We start from the raw sequence: 19,257 nt of genomic DNA, 5'->3' as shown, positions 1-19,257 counted from the left end.
GCGCGTTCACTAGGAGCAGACGAAATGTCAAAAAGTTCCGTTATAGTCCGTAGGAAACATGTCAAACGATGTATAGAATCAATATTTAGGATGTTTTTAACATAAATCTTCAATAATGTTCCAACTGGAGAATTCCTTTGTCTGTAGAAAAGCAATGGAACGGGAACTACCTTTCACGGGAACGAGCGTCAAGAGCCTGTGGCACTCTGCCAGACCACTGACTCAAAGAGCCCTTATGAGCCCCTACTTTACAGTAGAAGCCTAAAACAAGTTTCTAAAGACTGTTGACATCTAGTGGAAGCCTTAGAAAGTGCATCGTGACCAATATCTCACCGTATCTTCAATAGGGAATGAGTTGAAAATCAACCAACCTCAGATTTCCCACTTCCTGGTTGGATTTTGTCTCAGGTTTCTGCCTGCCATATGAGCTCTGTTATACTCACATACATCATTCAAACAGTTTTAGAAAAGTCAGAGTGTTTTCTATCCAAATATATCCTAATAACATGCATATATTAGCAACAGGAACTGAGGAGCAGGCAGTTTACTCTGGCCACCTCTGGGCACCTTATTCATCCACGCTACTCAATACTGCCCCCAGCCATAAGAAGTTAAAAACACATTCTTATTTACAACGATGGCCTCCAAAAGGCAAAAGGCCTCATGCGGGGACGGGGTTTGGGATTCAATTATTTTAAATAAATACAAAAAAAATACAGGACAAATCAAATCAACAATAGAGACAACACAATACTACATAAAGAGAGACTAAGAGAACAACATAGCAAGGCATCAACACATGACAACACAGCAAGGTAGCAACACAAAATAACAACAACATGGTAGCAACACAATGTGGTAGCAGCATAAAATATGGGACAAACATTATTGGGCACACACAACAGCACAAAGGGCAAGAAGATAGAGATAAGAAAACATCACGCAGAACAGCCACAACTTTCAGTAAGAGTGTTCATGATTGAGTCTTTGAATGAAGAGATGGAGATAAGACTGGTTGAGTGTTTGTTGCAGCTCGTTCCAGTCACTAGCTGAAGCGAACTTAAAAGAGGAGCGACCCAGGGATGTGTGTGCTTTGGGGACCTTTAACAAAATGTGACAGGCAGAATAGGTGTTGTATGTGGAGGATGAGGACTGCAGTAGATAGGGGGAGTGAGGCCTAAGAGGGTTTTATAAATAAGCATCTACCAGTGGGTCTTACAATGGGTACACAGAGATGACCAGTTTACAGAGGAGTATAGAGTGCAGTGATGTGTCCTATAAGTAGTAGATAATACTAGTAGGTTTTGATAAACAGGGCCAAATAGAAATAGGCCTATAACAGTTAAGATCAGCTTGACCCCTTTAAAAAAAGGACAAACCGTGGCTGACCTCCAAGCAATGGTAACCTCCCCAGAGAGGAGAGACAGGATAAAACATGCAGAGATATGCTCGGCGATGATAAGGACAGCAACCTTAAAGAAGAAATGGTCTAAGTTTAAGGATCCCCTTTAGCCCCTCAAACTCAGTGTCTGCCTGCAGGTAGAAACCCTTTGTAGCAGGGCAGGGGAAAAAGAGGGAGAAGCATCGGGGATAGTCACATTAGAAGGGGTGGGAGATGAGGAAATGTTGGACGGGCAAGGAGGCATGGCTGAGTCAAATAGGAATCCTGACTTAATGAAGTGGTGATTAACTTCTTGGTGACAGAGGGGCAGTATTGAGTAGCTTGTCTGAATACGGTGCCCAGAGTAAACTGCCTGCTACTCTGTGCCAGATGCTAATATATGCATAGTAGTATTGGATAGAAAACACTATGAAGTTTCTAAAACTGTTTGAATGGACTTTCTGACGGGCTGCCCCCAGATAGCGAAGGTGGGAAACAACACCTCCACTTCGCTGATCCTCAACACTGGTGCCCCACAAGGATCGTACTCAGCCCCATCCTGTACTCCCTGTTCACCCATGTCTGCGTGGCCACGCATGCCTCCAACTTAATCATCAAGTTTGCAGACGACACAACAGTAGTAGGCCTGATTACCAACAATGACGAGAGTGGTGGGAGTGTGGTACCAGAAAAATAACCTCTCACCCAATGTCAACAAAACAAAGGAGCTGATTGTGGACTTCAGCAAACAGCAGAGGGAGCACCAACCCTATCCACATCGATGGGACAACAGTGGAGAAGGTGGAAAGCTTCAAGTTCCTCGGCGTACACATCACTGACAAACTGCAATGATCCACCCACACAGACAGTCTGGTAAAAAATGTGCAACAGTGCCTCTTCAACCTCAGGAGGCTGAAGAAATTTGTTTTGGAACCTAAAATCCTCACACACTTTTACAGTTGCACATTTGAGACCATCCTGTCCGGCTGTATGACCGCAATGTATGGCAACTGCACCGCCCGCAACCGCAGGGCTCTCCAGAGGGTGGTACGGTCTGCCCAACGCATCACCAGGGGGAAACTACCTGCCCTCCAGGACACCTACACCACCCGATGTCACAGGAAGGCCGAAAAGATCATCAAGGACAACAACCCCCCTAGCCACTGCCTGTTCATCCCGCTATCATCCAGAAGGTGAGGTCAGTACAAGTGCATCAAAGCTGCGGCTGAGAGATTGAAAAACAGCTTCTATCTCAAGGCCATCAGACTGTTAAATAGTAATCACTAGCACATTAGAGGCTGCTGTCCTCTATACATAGACTTGAAATCACTAGCCACTTCAACAATGGAAAATAAGAATTGGTTCTTAACTGACTTGCCTAGTTAAGTAAAGGTAAAATAAATAAATAAAATAAAAGGAGCTGCAAAGCTCCATAGAGACCACTTTAAACAGTACACTCGACAGAGCTGGGCCTTATGGAAGAGTGGCCAGAAAAAAAGCTATTGCTTAAAAGAAAAAATAAGCAAACATGTTTGGTGTTCGCCAAAAAGGCATGTGGGAGACTCCCCAAACATATGGAAGAAAGTACTCTGGTCAGAGGAGACTAAAATTGAGCTTTTTGGCCATCAAGGAAAATGTCTGGCGCAAACCCAACACCTCAGAGACACCATCCCCACAGTGAAGCATGGTGGTGGCAGCATCATGATGTGGGGAAGTTTTTCATCGGCAGGCACTGGGAAACCGGTCAGAATTGAAGGTATGATGGATGGAGCTAAATGCAGGGAAAGTATTCAGGGAAAACTGCTTCAGTCTTCCAGAGATTTTAGACTGGGACGGAGGTTCACCTTCCAGCAGGACGATGACCCTAAGCATACTGCTAAAGTTGCTTAAGGTGAAACATTTAAACATGTTGGAAAGGCCTAGTCAAAGCCCAGACCTCAATCCAATTGAGAATCTGTGGTATGACTTCAAGATTGCTGTACACCAGCGGAACCCATCCAACCAGAAGGAGCTGGATCAGTTTTGCCTTGAAGAATGGGCAAAAATCCCAGTGGCTAGATGTGCCAAGCTTATAGAGACATATCCCCCCCCCCCAAAATGTGTTTCCTTTATTATTTTCCGCTAACCCTACCATCCCTCCTCTAGTTAGAGTAAACTAATGGACTGCAAGACTTAGGCTTCGAATTCCAGCTTATACTATATGCATTTTACAGACACAGTATATTTTGCAATAGTTATATCTTGTTTGTTTTTAATCCCATACTTCAGCTACTCTCAACACCTCCCATCTCTAAACACCATCCAGTTTTGTTTTCTATTTGCCATAGATGTTTGACCGTGATGTTTCACCAGAGTTCTGAACCCATACACATTTTATGGACACAGTATATTTTACATACTTTAACACCATATATTTTTAAAATTATATTTTGACTCTAGTTTCAGACACTATAGACTCTGTTTTTAATTCAAGTGGTTCATAGACAGGTGAACAACCTTTGCCACTGATTGACCAGCCACATTACATACAACCCTGTTGTGTTGTGGTCTGTTGTGGTGTGTTAAGGTGTGTTGTGGTGTGTTGTGGTGTTTTCTGGTGTGGTGTGGTGTATTGTGATGTGTTTTAGTGTGGTGTGTTTTGGTTGTGGGTGTATTGTGTTGAGGTGGTGTGGTGTGGTGTGTTTTGGTTGATGTGTGGTGTGTTTTGGTGTGGTGTGTTTTGGTTATGATGTGGTGTGGGTGTTTTGTGCTGTGGATTGTTGTATTGAGGTGTGTTGTGGTGTAATTTGGTTGTGGTGTGTTGATGTGTGTTGTGGTGTGTTGAGGTGCATTGTGGTGTGTTGATGTGTATTGTGCTATGTTGAGGTGTGTTGTGTTGAGGTGTGTTGTGTTATCGTGCATTGTGTGCAGGTGTGTTGTGGTGTGCATTGCTTTCATGTCGACTATGTTCTAAGGAGTGTCTGAATGTGTTTGGAACCGGAAACTAGGTAAACTTTGGGGCGACTTGAGTAGCATATAGCAATAACAGGAGATGATAACATACTACCTCCAACTGGCATCCTTGTTTACTCCATTAACAGAAACATTGGGAATATGTCTCATGATATTTGTGAAATTTCAGGAACATTAACCTCAAGTTCTCTAAAACAATGTCGAAGGCACCTTATGGTAGAGAAATGAACATTCGATTCTCTGGCAACAGCTCTGGTGGACATTACCGAAGCCGGCATGCAAATTGCACCCTCCCTCAAAACTTGAGACAAATGTGGCATTGTGTTGTGTGACAAAACAGCACATTGTAGAGCGGCCTTAGTAATGATCATGCCATGTATCATCTTATTGATATGCCACACCTGTCACGCCCTGACCATAGAGAGCCTTTTTATTCTCTATTTTGGTTAGGTCGGGTGTGACTGTGACTAGGGTGGGTAATGTAGGTTGTTTTATTTCTATGTTGGCCTGGTATGGTTACCAATCAGAGGCAGCTGTTTAGCGTTGTCTCTGATTGGGGATCACATTTAGGCAGCCATTTCCCCACAGTTTTTTGTGGGATCTTGTTTTTGTGTTGTTGCCTGTGAGCACTTCAGAACGTCACATTAAGTTTATTCTTTATTGTTTGTTTTGCGTTTCATTGAATAAACATGTGGGAACCATATCGCACTGCACTTTGGTCCGAGTATGCTTACGACAATCGTAATAGAAGATCCCACCACAACAGGACCAAGCAGCGTGCCCAGGAAGAGAAGGTATCCTGGGCTTGGGAGGAGATCAAGGAGGAGAAGACATCCTGGACTTGGGAGGAAATAATGGCAGGAGACGAAAGCCTTCATTGGAAGCAGACGCAAGGAGAGAAGGGAGGACAGCGACGATGCCGGGGTTCGCGGCCACATAGAAAGCCGAAAAGACAGTCCAACTTTTTTTGGGGGTGACACACGGGGTGGTCGACGTAGCCGGGGAGTGAACCAGAGCCAGGAGAGAGTCAGAGACCATCAGTGAGTTGATGGAGAAATTGGGGGAGAGAGAAATGGGAGAGTTGTTGTGTTGGTGTATGATGCACGACATTCACCCTAAGGAGCGTGTTATCTGTTTGATGCCACCTCAGTCAGCTCTCCGTACTCGTCCTGAACAGTAAAAACTGTGCCGGCTCCACGCACCAGAGAGAAATATGAAACATTTCTGGGGTCTTTTATTTCTGCTCATAATACATGGGACCAACACTTTCCATGTTTTAAAGGGATTTTTCTATTTTCCGTTTTAATTATCTATCACAGGGAAACTTTATGTAAAAGCACTTTTGGCATTTACATGAAAATCCTGGAAGCTTAAATGGGTTTACATTAGGAGAAAATCATCACTTTTCGAAGTGTTATGTTTATATGTGAACGCTGCAATTCCTTCCTTCCCTATCCTACTCTCCACTCCTCTCTCTGCTCGCTCCCTCCTTCTTCTACTCTCTGTCTCTGTGTGTCTGTGTGTCTGTGTGTCTGTGTGTCTGTGTGTCTGTGTGCCTCCTTGTGCCTCTGTGTCTACTGTCTCTGTCTCTGTGTGTCTGTGTGTCTGTGTCTCTGTCTGTGTGTCTGTGTGTCTCTGTGTGTCTGTGTGTCTCTGTGTGTCTGTGTGTCTGTGTGTCTGTGTGTCTGTGTGTCTGTGTGTCTGTGTCTCTGTGTCTGTGTCTCTGTGTCTGTGTCTCTGTGTGTCTGTGTCTGTGTCTCTGTTCCTCTCCTCCCTCTCCTCTCCTCTCCTCCTCCCTCTCTCCTCTCTCTCCTCTCTCCTCTCTCCTCTCTCCTCTTGAGTCTCAATGAAAAACGACCCAGACTTGAGGAGAGACAGTAGAAAAAAGGTAGGTAGGGAAAGAGAGAGGGAGAGAGAGAGATCGAGGGAGGGAGATCGCGAGAGCGAGGGAGGGAGGGAGGGAGGGATGCAATATACTGTTAATTAGAGGGATAGCAAATATAATGTTGATAACATGATACATCTAGCGGCTTTGGTCTCCTGTCTTGCCATAGTGCAACAGTATTGGTTTAGGTCATTTTCAAGGAGTCAAATAATTGCTGTTGCTTCTGGTTCACACAAAATAATGATTGTGTGGCTGAAATGTGTTTATTTGATTTTAATCCAGAGAAGTTAGTGAAAGTATTTACATCCTCTATGAGGTTGCGGAGGGATTGTAATTTTGATTTTAAAAGAAAACATTTATCATCAGCGCACAATGACACCTTTGTTTTTAAGGCACGGATTTCTAATCCCTTAATATTATTGTTGGATCTAATTTTAACAGCTAACATTTCAATGGAAATAATAAACAGATAGGGTCGTTCAGATGGATGTCTAGGGTATAGGGAAATGTGTTTGTGGGTCAGTGCTCATACTCCTAAACACATTAATTCACAGCTGTCAAACTATTTGTTTGACAATAATTTTTTCCCCGCTCGCTCCTCCCCTTTCCTCACCTCCCCTTTCCCCCTCTGCACTACTCTTAAAAAAAATCACCTTTATTTATCCAGGTAGGCCAGTTGAGAACAAGTTCTCATTTACAACTGTGACCTGGCCAAGATAAAGCAAAGCAGTTCGACACATACAACAACACAGAGTTACACATGGAATAAACAAACATACAGTCAATAATACAGTAGAAAAAGTATATATACAGTGTGTGCAAATGAGGTAAGATAAGGGAGGTAAGGCAATAAATAGGCCATGGTGGCGAAGTAATTACAATATAGCAATTAAACACTGGAGTGAATAGATGTGCAGAAGATGAATGTGTAAGTAGAGATACTGGGGTACAAAGGAGCAAGATAAATAAATAAATACAGTATTGGGATGAGGTAGTTGGATGGGATATTTACAGATGGGCTATGTACAGGTGCAGTGATCTGTGAGTTGGTCTGACAGCTGGTGCTTAAAGCTAGTGAGGGAGATATGAGTCTCCAGCTTCAGTGATTCTACTGTCCTCTCCCCTCCTATTTCCTCCTCTCTCCTTCCCCCTCTCCTTTCCTCCCTCCTCTCCTCTTCTCTCCTTTCCCCCTCTCCTCTCAACTCCTCCTCTCCTCCTCTCTCCTTCCCCCTCTCCTCTCAACTCCTCCTCTCCTCTTCACTCCGCGCCCATCCGCTCGTCTCCCCTCCTCACCTCTCGGTGCTGGGCTAGTCAGTAACATGAACAAGGCCACAACTGTGATGGTACTGCAGCTGGTCACACTGTTTAAGTAGCCCTGACCTCCTACTGACACAGGGGGAAATGAGAATATAGGAGAGAGAAGGAACAGCGGTATCATGTGTTCTACAAATGTTTCAATTTTAATCGGGTTTCTATTTCGGAACAAAGCCTCTTTCACTCACGCCGCCAAACTTACCCTAGTAAAACTGACTATCCTACCGATCCTCGACTTCGGCGATGTCATCTACATAATGGCTTCCAATACTCTACTCAGCAAAATGGATGCAGTTTATCACAGTGCCATCCGCTCTGTTACTAAAGCACCTTATACCACCCACCACTGCGACTTGTATGCTCTAGTCAGGTGGCCCTCGCTACATATTCTTTTCCAGACCCACTGGCTCCAGGTCATCTACAAGTCCATGCTAGGTAAAGCTCCGCCTTATCTCAGTTCACTGGTCACGATGGCAACACCCACCCGTAGCACGTGCTCCAGCAGGTGTATCTCACTGATCATCCATAAAGCCAACACCTCATTCGGCCACCTTTCCTTACAGTTCTCTGCTGCCTGTGACTGGAACGAATTGCAAAAAGCATTGAAGTTGGAGACTTTTATCTCCCTCACCAACTTTAAACATCTGCTATCTGAGGAGCTAACCGATCACTGCAGCTGTACATAGTCCATCGGCAAATAGCCCACCCAATTTACCTACCTCATCCCCATACTGTTTTTATTTATTTACTTTTCTGCTCTTTTTCACACCAGTATCTCTACCTGCACATGACCATCTGATGATTTATCACTCCAGTGTTAATCTGCTAAATTGTAATTATTCGCCTACCTCCTCATGCCTTTTGCACACAATGTATATAGACTATTTTTTAAAAATAAAAATGTCTACTGTGTTATTGACTTGTTTAATGTTTACTCCATGAAGGGTGAGTCAATGAGTAAATAGAGGGCCGAGGGGCACGTGAATTAGTAAATAGAGGGCTGAGGGGTGAGTCAATGAGTAAATAGAGGGCTGAGGGGTGAGTCAATGAGTAAATAGAGGGCTGAGGGGTGAGTGAATGAGTAAATAGAGGGCTGAGGGATGAGTGAATGAGTAAATATAGGGCTGAGGGGTGAAAGGGGAAGGAATTGGGAAGGAATTCAGCAAGAGTCATTATTTAGAAATTTTATATGAGTGCTATTTTTTTATATTACAGACTTACATGCAATTTTCCCATATATGCACACAATCAAATATTTCTCGACCAGCCCTAAACCCAGAGAAACACAATCAAAATCACTTTTAAGCAGTAAAACACTGTTAATACAGGAAGTGAATTGTCTTACTTAATGTTTCAATGAGGTCAGTTCTATATTTTTGTGTCACTGTCAAGTGTGTGTGTGTGTGTGTGTGTGTGTGTGTGTGTGTGTGTGTGTGTGTGTGTGTGTGTGTGTGTGTGTGTGTGTGTGTGTGTGTGTGTGTGTGTGTGTGTGTGTGTGGCCCTGCTCTATGTGGCTTCATGGAGTACTGAAACAGTTAATGTAAGTTTAACTCGTGGAGAAGGAGCAGTAAACGTGGTCAGGGGGCGTAACTAATTTGCACCGTGATATTGCCAGGGCCTTGGCTGAGAACACTAACAAATTGCTGCTTAGACAAGCAAATCAGCAGGGACCACAGAGCTGTTTTACTGGGGGCTCAGACGGGCTGTGTGTGCGTGACTGTGTGTGTGTGAGTGGTGCGTGTGCATGTGCGTGTGTGTGTCTAATACTGGGTGTTCTGAAAGGCACTGACGACACAGTGGGAGAGAGGACTGGGATTTCCGAACTAGTATGGTTATGTAGAGACTGTTTGAGGGAATGTAGCCTTCATTTATTCATCACTACTATCGCATCCATATTCGGAAGTCACTAAATTGTCAGATGAAACTCCCTCAGTTGTCATACAAAACGCGTTCAGTCGTCAGACATAACTCCTAGTACGTCTACATGCAGTGGAAAAGGGAACCGATGCAAGATGGCGCCGACAGAGATGGTTGCCTCGCTTTGCGTTCTTAGGAAACTATGCAGTATTTGTATTTTTTTAATGTATAATTTCTTACATTGTGACCCCAGGAAATGTTAAGTCTTATTACATATAGCCGGGAAGAACTATTGGATATAATAGCAACGTCAACTTACCAACATTACGGCCAGAAATACGACTTTCACGAAGGGAATCCTCTGTTGCGACCACCACCCAGGACAATGGATCCGATCTCAGTAGGCGATTCAAAACAACAGGCTCCGTAGACGGCCACATCGCTCAACGCTCCCGGGTATACTACTCGCCAATGTCCAATCTCTTGACAACAAGGTAGACAAGGGTTGCCTTCCAGATAGATATCAGAGATTGTAACCTTCTCTGTTTCATTGAAACATGGCTCACTCGGGACATGTTATCAGAGTCTGTACAGCCACCCGGTTTCTTCACGCATTGCGCCGACAGAAACAAACATCTCTCTTGTATGAAGAAGGGCGGGTGTGTATGCCTTATGATTAACGAGACGTGGTGTAATCATAAAATACAGGAACTTCAGTCATTTTGTTCATGTGACCTAGAATTCCTTACAATCAAATGCCGACCACATTATCGACCAAGAGAATTATCTTTGCTTATAATCACAGCCGTGTATATCCCCCTAAGCAGATACCTCAATGGCCCTGAAAGAACTTCACTGGACTCTATGTAAACTGGAAGCCATACATCCTGAGGTTGAATTTATTGTAGCTGGGGATTTTAACAAAGCTAATCTGAAAACAAGGCTCCCTAAACTTTATCAGCATATCGAATGCCTCGACTCGAGCTGGCAGCATTCTGGATCATTGCTACTCCAACTTCCGTAACGCATAAAAATCCCTCCCCTGCCCTCCTTTTGGTAAATCTGACTAGGATTCCATTTTGTTTCTCCCAGCCTATAGACAGAAAATTAAACAGGAAACGCCCGTGCTCAGGTCTGTTCAATGCTGGTCCGACCAATCGGATTCCATGCTTCAAGATTGCTTCGATCACACAGACTGGGATATGTTCCAGATAGACTCAGGCAACAACATTGATGTATACGCAGACTCAGTGCGCAAGTTTATTAGTGCATCGGTGATGCATCGGTGATGTTGTACCCACTGTGACTATTAAAACCATCCCTAACCAGAAACCGTTGACTGATGGCAGCATTTGCACAAAACTGAAAGCGCGAACCACTGCTTTTAATCATGGCAACTCGACCGGAAACATGACCGAATACAAACAGTGTAGCTATTCCCTACGCAAGGCAATCAAACAAGCTAAGCGTCAGTATGGAGACAGAGTAGAGTCGCAATTCAATGGATAAAACACAGTGTGTGCTTGTGGCATGTGGCAGGGTCTACAGTCAATCACGGATTACTAAATGAAAACCAGCCCCGTCGCGGACAACGATGTCTTGCTCCCAGACAAATTAAATAACTTCTTTGCTCGCTTTGGGGACAATACAGTGACAGTGACACTAACATGGCCCGCTACCAAAACCTGTGGACCCCTCATCACAGTGGCCAACGTGAGTAAAACATTTAAAAGTGTTAACACTCGCAAGACGGCATCCCTAGCCGGGGTCCTCGGAGTGTGCACAGACCAGCTGACTGTGTTTATGGACATATTCAACCAATCTTTATTCCAGTCTGCTGTACCCACATGCTTTAAGAGGGCCACCATTGTTCCTGTTCCCAAAAAAGCTAAGGTAACTGAGCTAAACGACTACCGCCCCGTAGCACTCACTTCTGTCATCATGAAGTGCTTTGAGAGACTAGTCAAGGATCATATCATCTCCACACTACCCGATACCCTAGACCCACTCCAATTTGCTTACCGCCCCAATAGGTCCACAGATGATGCAATCACAATCACACTGCACACTGCCCTCACCCATTTGGACAAGAGGAATACCTATGTACGAATGCTGTTCATCAACTACAGCTCAGCATTTAACACCATAGTACCCTCCAAACTCTTGACCTCGCCCTGTGCAACTTGGTCCTGGACTTTCTGACAGGCCGGATAGGAAACAACGTCTCCACCTCACTGATCCTCAACACTGAAGGGTGCGTTTTCAGCCCTCTACTGTACTCCCTGTTCCCCATGACTGTGTGGCCATGCACGCCTCCAACTGAATTATCAAGTTTGCAGACAACACTACAGTTTTAGGCTTTATTACCAACAATGACGAGACGGCCTACAGGGAGAAGATGAGGGCTCTCGGAGTGTGGTGTCAGGAAAATAACCTCACACTCGACGTCAAACAAAACAAAGGAGATGATCGGGGACTTCAAGGAACAGCAGAGGGAACACCCCCCTATCCACATCGGCGGGAGTGGAGAAGGTGAAAAGTTTTAAGTTCCTCGGCGTACACATCACAGACAAACTGAAATGGACCACCCACACATACAGCGTGGTCCAGAGGGTAGTGCGGTCTGCACAACGCATCGCCGGGTGAAGCTACCTGCCCCCCAGGACTCCAACATCACCCGATGTCACAAGAAGGCCAAACAGATAATCAAGGATCACAACAACCACTGCCTGTTCACCCCGCTATCATCCAGAAGGCAAGGTCAGTACAGGTGCATCAAAGCTGGGACCGAGAGACTGAAAATCAGCTTCTATCTCAAGGCCATCAGACTGTTAAACAGCCATCACTAACATTGAGTGGCTGCTGCCAACATACAGACTCAAATCTCTTGTACTTTAATAATTAATAATTATATGTAATAAATGTAACATCAGTCACCTTCAACACCTTCAATGTTTACATACCCTACATTAACCATCTCATATGTATACTCTGTACTCTATACCATCTACTACATCTTGCCTATGCCACACGGCCATCGCTCATCCATATATTTATATGTACTTATTCGTATTCATCCCTTTACACTTGCGTGTATAAGGTAGTTGTAGTGAAATTGTTACATTACTTGTTAGATATTACTGCCGTATCGGAAATAGAAGCACAGCATTTCGCTACACTCGCATTAACATCTGCTAACCATGTGTATGTGACCAATAAAATTTGATTTTATGGCAACAAAATAAAATATCATTACCTGATCGCCCGTCCCGTTGGAAGTCTATGTGGTACCACTCCCCATCGTTGACCTTCTTGTTGACGGCCCTGGTCTTGGTGGTCCCTGACCCCATATCCAGCAGTAAATACAGGTGTCCGTCCAGCATCTCGATGGCAAAGAAGTCCACCTTCAATGTCAGGGGGCTCTTGGAATCCTTGAATTCAATTAAATCAAACTTTATTTAGAGAGCATTTAAAATCCCAACACACAGTAAAAATGTGAAGAAGATAAAAAAAGAAATCAGGATGAATATAATATCATAAAACAAGCAAAAAATGTAAAAGTATTTAATAAAATAATATTGTAATCACCTTGGGGGCCTGTTTGGGCTTGCCGTGGCTGAAGAGGAGAAGCCCGCTGGGCTCTGTGGTACGGAAGTCAAAGGAGATGGAGCCTGTCTTCTTGGCGTTCCATTTGTTGAGAGTTATGTAGGACTCGGGGGTCTCGAAGGTGATGGGGTCAAGGGTTGCCACGTTCTCACATTTGAAAGCCACGATGCCATGAACCTTCATCTTGGCATCACCCAGTTTGGCCATCCTGGACAGCTCGAGTCGCACGTCGTTGTTTTTGTACACGACCTAGGTTGATGGAGGGAGGAAAGGGGAAGGGAAGGGAGAAACAGTTCATCCATCTGGCCAAAAGTAGTGCACTACATTATATAGTAAATAGGGTGCCATTTAGATCACAGCCAGTCTTTGGAAGTGTATGACCAGAAATGGTGCAATATTCCTTAAATAGTGCACTACTGGCCAAAGGTAGTGCACTTTAAAGTGTTCTAATTTGTATGCACCCCATGTTTGGAAGTGTACGTGTGTGACAGTCAGAATTATTTTTGCAGAAACGAATCACTTGGAGAAAAGCATATGTCATTTCCTCTTTTGATGTAAACATTAACTTGAGGTAAATCGAAACCTGTATCAGAATAAACTATTGCAGCCTAAACCTTTGAAAGATGGTATATTTTCCAGAGCTTTGAATGTAATTGACTGACTTTTTAAAGGAACCTACAACAATATATGTATTCAGTAATCAATATAAATGTGAATTTAAGAATTTGTATCTACAGTAATCATATATTATTGACCTTTGTGGATAGTTTTGTAAAAAGGTACATTTATTCAGTTTTCAATTAGCTTTACTGTATAGCACTGTGCTGTGTAAATACATGAACACTCAGGGAGTTAGCTATGTTTGGTACTAATGAGGACAGACCACTGTTTTGTTCTCCCAGGAACTTCAGACCACTGTTTTGTTCTCCCAGGAGCTTCAGACCACTGTCTTGTTCTCCGAGGAACTTCAGACCACTGTCTTGTTCCCCCAAGAGCTTCAGACCACTGTTTTGTTCTCCCAGGAGCTTCAGACCACTGTTTTGTTCTCCCAGGAACTTCAGACCACTGTTTTGTTCTCCCAGGAGCTTCAGACCACTGTCTTGTTCTCCCAGGAGCTTCAGACCACTGTCTTGTTCTCCCAGGAACTTCAGACCACTGTCTTGTTCTCCCAGGAACTTCAGACCACTGTTTTGTTCTCCCAGAACTTCAGACCACTGTCTTGTTCTCCCAGGAGCTTCAGACCACTGTCTTGTTCTCCCAGGAACTTCAGACCACTGTCTTGTTCTCCCAGGAACTTCAGACCACTGTCTTGTTCTCCCAGGAGCTTCAGACCACTGTCTTGTTCTCCCAGGAACTTCAGACCACTGTCTTGTTTCCCCAGGACATTCTATGTAGGTAGGTCAGTCAGTCGGTGAGAGGGAGGATGGGAGTTGTTGGATGTATTTGATAAGAGATGGAGAGTGATGAGAGAAAACATCTGTACACTTTGTAAGTGTTGCAGTAAAACACGCTGGTACTGTAGGTAGGCAATGTAGGTAGGTACTCTAGGGAGGTGGCTGAGTGTGTGGGTCTGGGTGGAGGGAGGTAGGTGGCTAAGTGTGTGGGTCTGTATGGAGGTAGGTAGCTGGCTAAGTGTGTGGGTCTGTGTGGAAGGAGGGAGGTGGCTAAGCATGTGGGTCTGTGTGGAAGGAGGGAGGTGGCTAAGCATGTGGGTCTGTGTGGAGGGAGGTAGGTAGGAAAGTGTTTGAGAAGTGAGAGACAGAGAGTGATGAGAGCTAACAGCTGTACACGATGCAGGTGTTGCAGTAAAAACGCTAATTAAGGCCTCAACAGGAAACCTGATTAAAATATACTGCTGATGATGGATGTGCCTCTCACTACCAATCTACAGCCATCTAAATTCATTAGGCTCTCTCTCTCTCAAACACACACACACACACACGCACACACACACCCTAACCCTAACCCTTGTAGGGACATACCATTCAGTCCCATTAAAAATCATATTTTCCTTAACCTCTAACTCTAACCTTAACCCAAAAACCTAACATTAACCCTAAATCTTGTTTGCTCCTAACCCTAAAACTAACCCAAGCTCCTAACCCTAAAACTAACCCTAGCTCCTAACCCTAACTCCTAAAACTCAAACCCTAAAACTAACCCTAGCTCCTAACCCTAATTCTAACCTTAACCCTAAACCCCATAGAAATAGCATTTGACCTTGTGGTGACCAATATTTTGTTGACACACGCACGTCTTGTTCTCCCACACACACACACCACACACACACACACACACACACACACACACACACACACACACACACACACACACACACACACACACACACACACACACACACACACACACACACACACACACACACACACACACACACACACAACAGGAGCTCACAGGAGGACTAAAGATCATGCGTCCCAAATTGCACCCTATTTCCTATGTAGTGCACTACTCTTTAACAGCGGCTAGGCTAAAGCTGAATCAGCAGTACTTCATTAAATACCAAGCTATAATGCCATTCATTTATTTAACCTTTATTTAACCAGGCAAGTCAGTTACGAACACATTCTTATTTTCAATGACAGCCTAGGAACATTGGGTTAACTACCATATTCAGGGGCAGAACAACAGATATTTACCTTGTCAGCTCAGGGATTCGATCTAGAAAAACTTTTGGTTACTGGCCCAACACTCTAACCACTAGGCTACCTGCCGCCCCAAACATTGATGACAAGCATCATCGTACGTACCGTATTGCCCTGAATAAAATTGACCAAGCGAACAATTGTATTATGCTTTGTTGAGGTATCTGAAATGAAATACCAAGTATCGTAAGAGGATAATAGCAGACAGAGAGTTTCGTATGTTTTCGATAGTGTAAGAGCTGCGTCCTATATGGCACCCGGTCCCCTCGAGTATGCATTACTTTTGAAAATATCTCTATGCCATTTAGGATGATGCCACAGAGAGTAATCCAGTGTGTCATCTTTTATATCGTGTAAGGAGAATGAATGGTAGTGTCAGCATCTCAAATGGCACCAAAACTGTGGGTTGGTCAAAAGTACTACACTATGTAGGGAATAGGGTGCCATTTGAGACACACGGTAGTGTAGATGGCTCCCCAAACTGCACAGACTACAATAGCTTCCTATTATCTTCCTCCACCTCAGAGTTGTTTTTAGTGATTATACACCATTAGAAACAGGGAGAGTTGCCAAGACATGGTAGAAGAAGTGGTCATTATAAATGTGTTATAGTATTGACTTCATTTATAGCCAAGGGCTTTGAATACAGATTCTGACTTAATCTATAATACTTTTGTAAATACAGATTCTGACTCGTTATCTATAAAGTATTTGTAAATAGAGATTATGACTTAATCTTTAAGGGTTTTGTAAATACAGATTCTGAATTAATCTGCAAGGATTTTGTGAATACAGATTCTGACTTAATCTATCATCTTTTTGTGAATACAGATCCTGACTTAGTCTATACATTTTTTGTGAATACAGATTCTGACTCTTAATCTATACGTTTTTTTGTGAATACAGATTCTGACTTTTAATCTATACGTTTTTTGTGAATACAGATTCTGACTCTTAGTCTATAAAGTCTTTGTGAATACAGATTCTGACTCTTAGTCTATAAGGTCTTTGTGAATACAGTAAATAACACTGTATCTCAACAAACAGAAAAGAGTGAACAGCAGAACAGTTATAATGTTAGGGAAATAAGTGTGGAGAAATTCTGTGACATAATCTTCATCTAATCTATAGCGTAGTTGTCTCCGTGGTCCTTCAGTAGTTACTGTACTGTAGTTGTCTCTACAGAGCTTCATTAGTTCATTAGTGACTGTATTGTAGTTGTCTCTAAGGTGCTTCAGTAGTGACTGTATTGTAGTTGTCTCTTCAGAGCTTCCGTAGTGACTGTACAGTAGTTGTCTCTACGGTGCTTCCGTAGTGACTGTACAGTAGTTGTCTCTATGGTGCTTCCGTAGTGACTGTACAGTAGTTGTCTATACGGTGCTTCCGTAGTGACTATACAGTAGTTGTCTCTATGGTGCTTCAGTAGTGACTGTACTGTAGTTGTCTCTACGGTGCTTCCGTAGTGACTGTACAGTAGTTGTCTCTACGGTGCTTCAGTAGTGACTGTACAGTAGTTGTCTCTACGGTGCTTCCGTAATGACTGTACAGTAGTTGTCTCTACGGTGCTTCAGTAGTGACTGTACAGTAGTTGTCTCTACGGTGCTTCCGTAGTGACTGTACAGTAGTTGTCTCTATGGTGCTTCAGTAGTGACTGTATTGTAGTTGTCTCTATGGTGCTTCAGTAGTGACTGTATTGTAGTTGTCTCTACGGTGCTTCCGTAGTGACTGTACAGTAGTTGTCTCTATGGTGCTTCCGTAGTGACTGTACAGTAGTTGTCTCTATGGTGCTTCAGTAGTGACTGTATTGTAGTTGTCTCTATGGTGCTTCAGTAGTGACTGTATTGTAGTTGTCTCTATGGTGCTTCAGTAGTGACTGTATTGTAGTTGTCTCTATGGTGCTTCAGTAGTGACTGTATTGTAGTTATCTCTATGGTGCTTCCATAGTGACTGTACAGTAGTTGTCTCTATGGTGCTTCAGTAGTGACTGTATTGTAGTTGTCTCTATGGTGCTTCAGTAGTGACTGTATTGTAGTTGTCTCTATGGTGCTTCAGTAGTGACTGTATTGTAGTTATCTCTATGGTGCTTCCATAGTGACTGTACAGTAGTTGTCTCTATGGTGCTTCAGTAGTGACTGTACAGTAGTTGTCTCTATGGTGCTTCCGTAGTGACCGTACAGTAGTTGTCTCTATGGTGCTTCCATAGTGACTGTACAGTAGTTGTCTCTATGGTGCTTCCGTAGTGACTGTACAGTAGTTGTCTCTATGGTGCTTCCGTAGTGACTGTACAGTAGTTGTCTCTATGGTGCTTCAGTAGTGACTGTACAGTAGTTGTCTCTATGGTGCTTCCATAGTGACTGTACAGTAGTTGTCTCTATGGTGCTTCCGTTGTGACTGTACAGTAGTTGTCTCTATGGTGCTTCCGTAGTGACTGTACAGTAGTTGTCTCTATGGTGCTTCTGTAGTGATTGTACAGTAGTTGTCTCTACGGTGCTTCAGTAGTGACTGTGTTGTAGTCGTCTCTACAGAGCTTCAGTAGTGACTGTACAGTAGTTGTCTCTGTGGTCCTTCAGCAGTGACTGTATTGTAGATGTCTCTATGGTGCTTCCGTAGTGACTGTACAGTAGTTGTCTCTATGGTGCTTCGGAAGTGACTGTATTGTAGAAGTCTCTATGGTTCTTCAGTAGTGACTGTACAGTTGTTGTCTCTATGGTGCTTCCGTAGTGACTGTACAGTAGTTGTCTCTATGGTGCTTCAGTAGTGACTGTACAGTAGTTGTCTCTTTGGTGTTTCAGTAGTGACTGTATTGTAGTTGTCTCTACGGTGATTCAGTAGTGACTGTATTGTAGTTGTCTCTACGGTGCTTCCGTAGTGACTGTACAGTAGTTGTCTCTATGGTGCTTCAGTAGTGACTGTACAGTAGTTGTCTCTACAGAGCTTCAGTAGTGACTGTATTGTAGATGTCTCTATGGTGGTTCAGTAGTGACTGTACAGTAGTTGTCTCTTTGGTGTTTCAGTAGTGACTGTATTGTAGTTGTCTCTACGGTGATTCAGTAGTGACTGTATTGTAATTATCTCTACGGTGCTTCAGTAATGACTGTACAGTAGTTGTCTCTACGGTGCTTCAGTAGTGACTGTACAGTAGTTGTCTCTACGGTGCTTCCGTAGTGACTGTACAGTAGTTGTCTCTATGGTGCTTCAGTAGTGACTGTATTGTAGTTGTCTCTATGGTGCTTCAGTAGTGACTGTATTGTAGTTGTCTCTATGGTGCTTCCGTAGTGACTGTACAGTAGTTGTCTCTATGGTGCTTCAGTAGTGACTGTATTGTAGTTGTCTCTATGGTGCTTCAGTAGTGACTGTATTGTAGTTGTCTCTATGGTGCTTCAGTAGTGACTGTATTGTAGTTATCTCTATGGTGCTTCCGTAGTGACTGTACAGTAGTTGTCTCTATGGTGCTTCAGTAGTGACTGTATTGTAGTTGTCTCTATGGTGCTTCCGTAGTGACTGTACAGTAGTTGTCTCTATGGTGCTTCAGTAGTGACTGTATTGTAGTTGTCTCTATGGTGCTTCAGTAGTGACTGTATTGTAGTTGTCTCTAT

The 19,257-nt window shown here is 43.6% G+C and overlaps 1 protein-coding gene across 15 annotated transcripts in view; it reads right to left on the bottom strand.

Annotated features, from left to right (window-relative positions):
- The window catches only part of LOC118360900 (neurexin-1a-like), an 819,333-nt gene that overhangs the window by 529,318 nt on the left and 270,758 nt on the right, over positions 1 to 19,257 (bottom strand). For all 15 annotated transcript variants that reach the window (XM_052470649.1, XM_052470658.1, XM_052470697.1 and 12 more), the window contains 2 exons: positions 12,978 to 13,244; positions 12,646 to 12,820 (listed from right to left, as the gene is read on the bottom strand). In XM_052470649.1, coding sequence (XP_052326609.1) covers positions 12,646 to 12,820; positions 12,978 to 13,244 — 442 coding nt within the window. The remainder of the gene's footprint in view (positions 1 to 12,645; positions 12,821 to 12,977; positions 13,245 to 19,257) is intronic.

Source organism: Oncorhynchus keta, chromosome 2 (genome assembly GCF_023373465.1).
Source record: "Oncorhynchus keta strain PuntledgeMale-10-30-2019 chromosome 2, Oket_V2, whole genome shotgun sequence".
Lineage (NCBI taxonomy): Eukaryota > Metazoa > Chordata > Actinopteri > Salmoniformes > Salmonidae > Oncorhynchus > Oncorhynchus keta.
The sequence above is the reverse complement of the archived record's forward strand: the minus strand, read 5'-3'. Positions and strand labels throughout refer to the sequence as shown.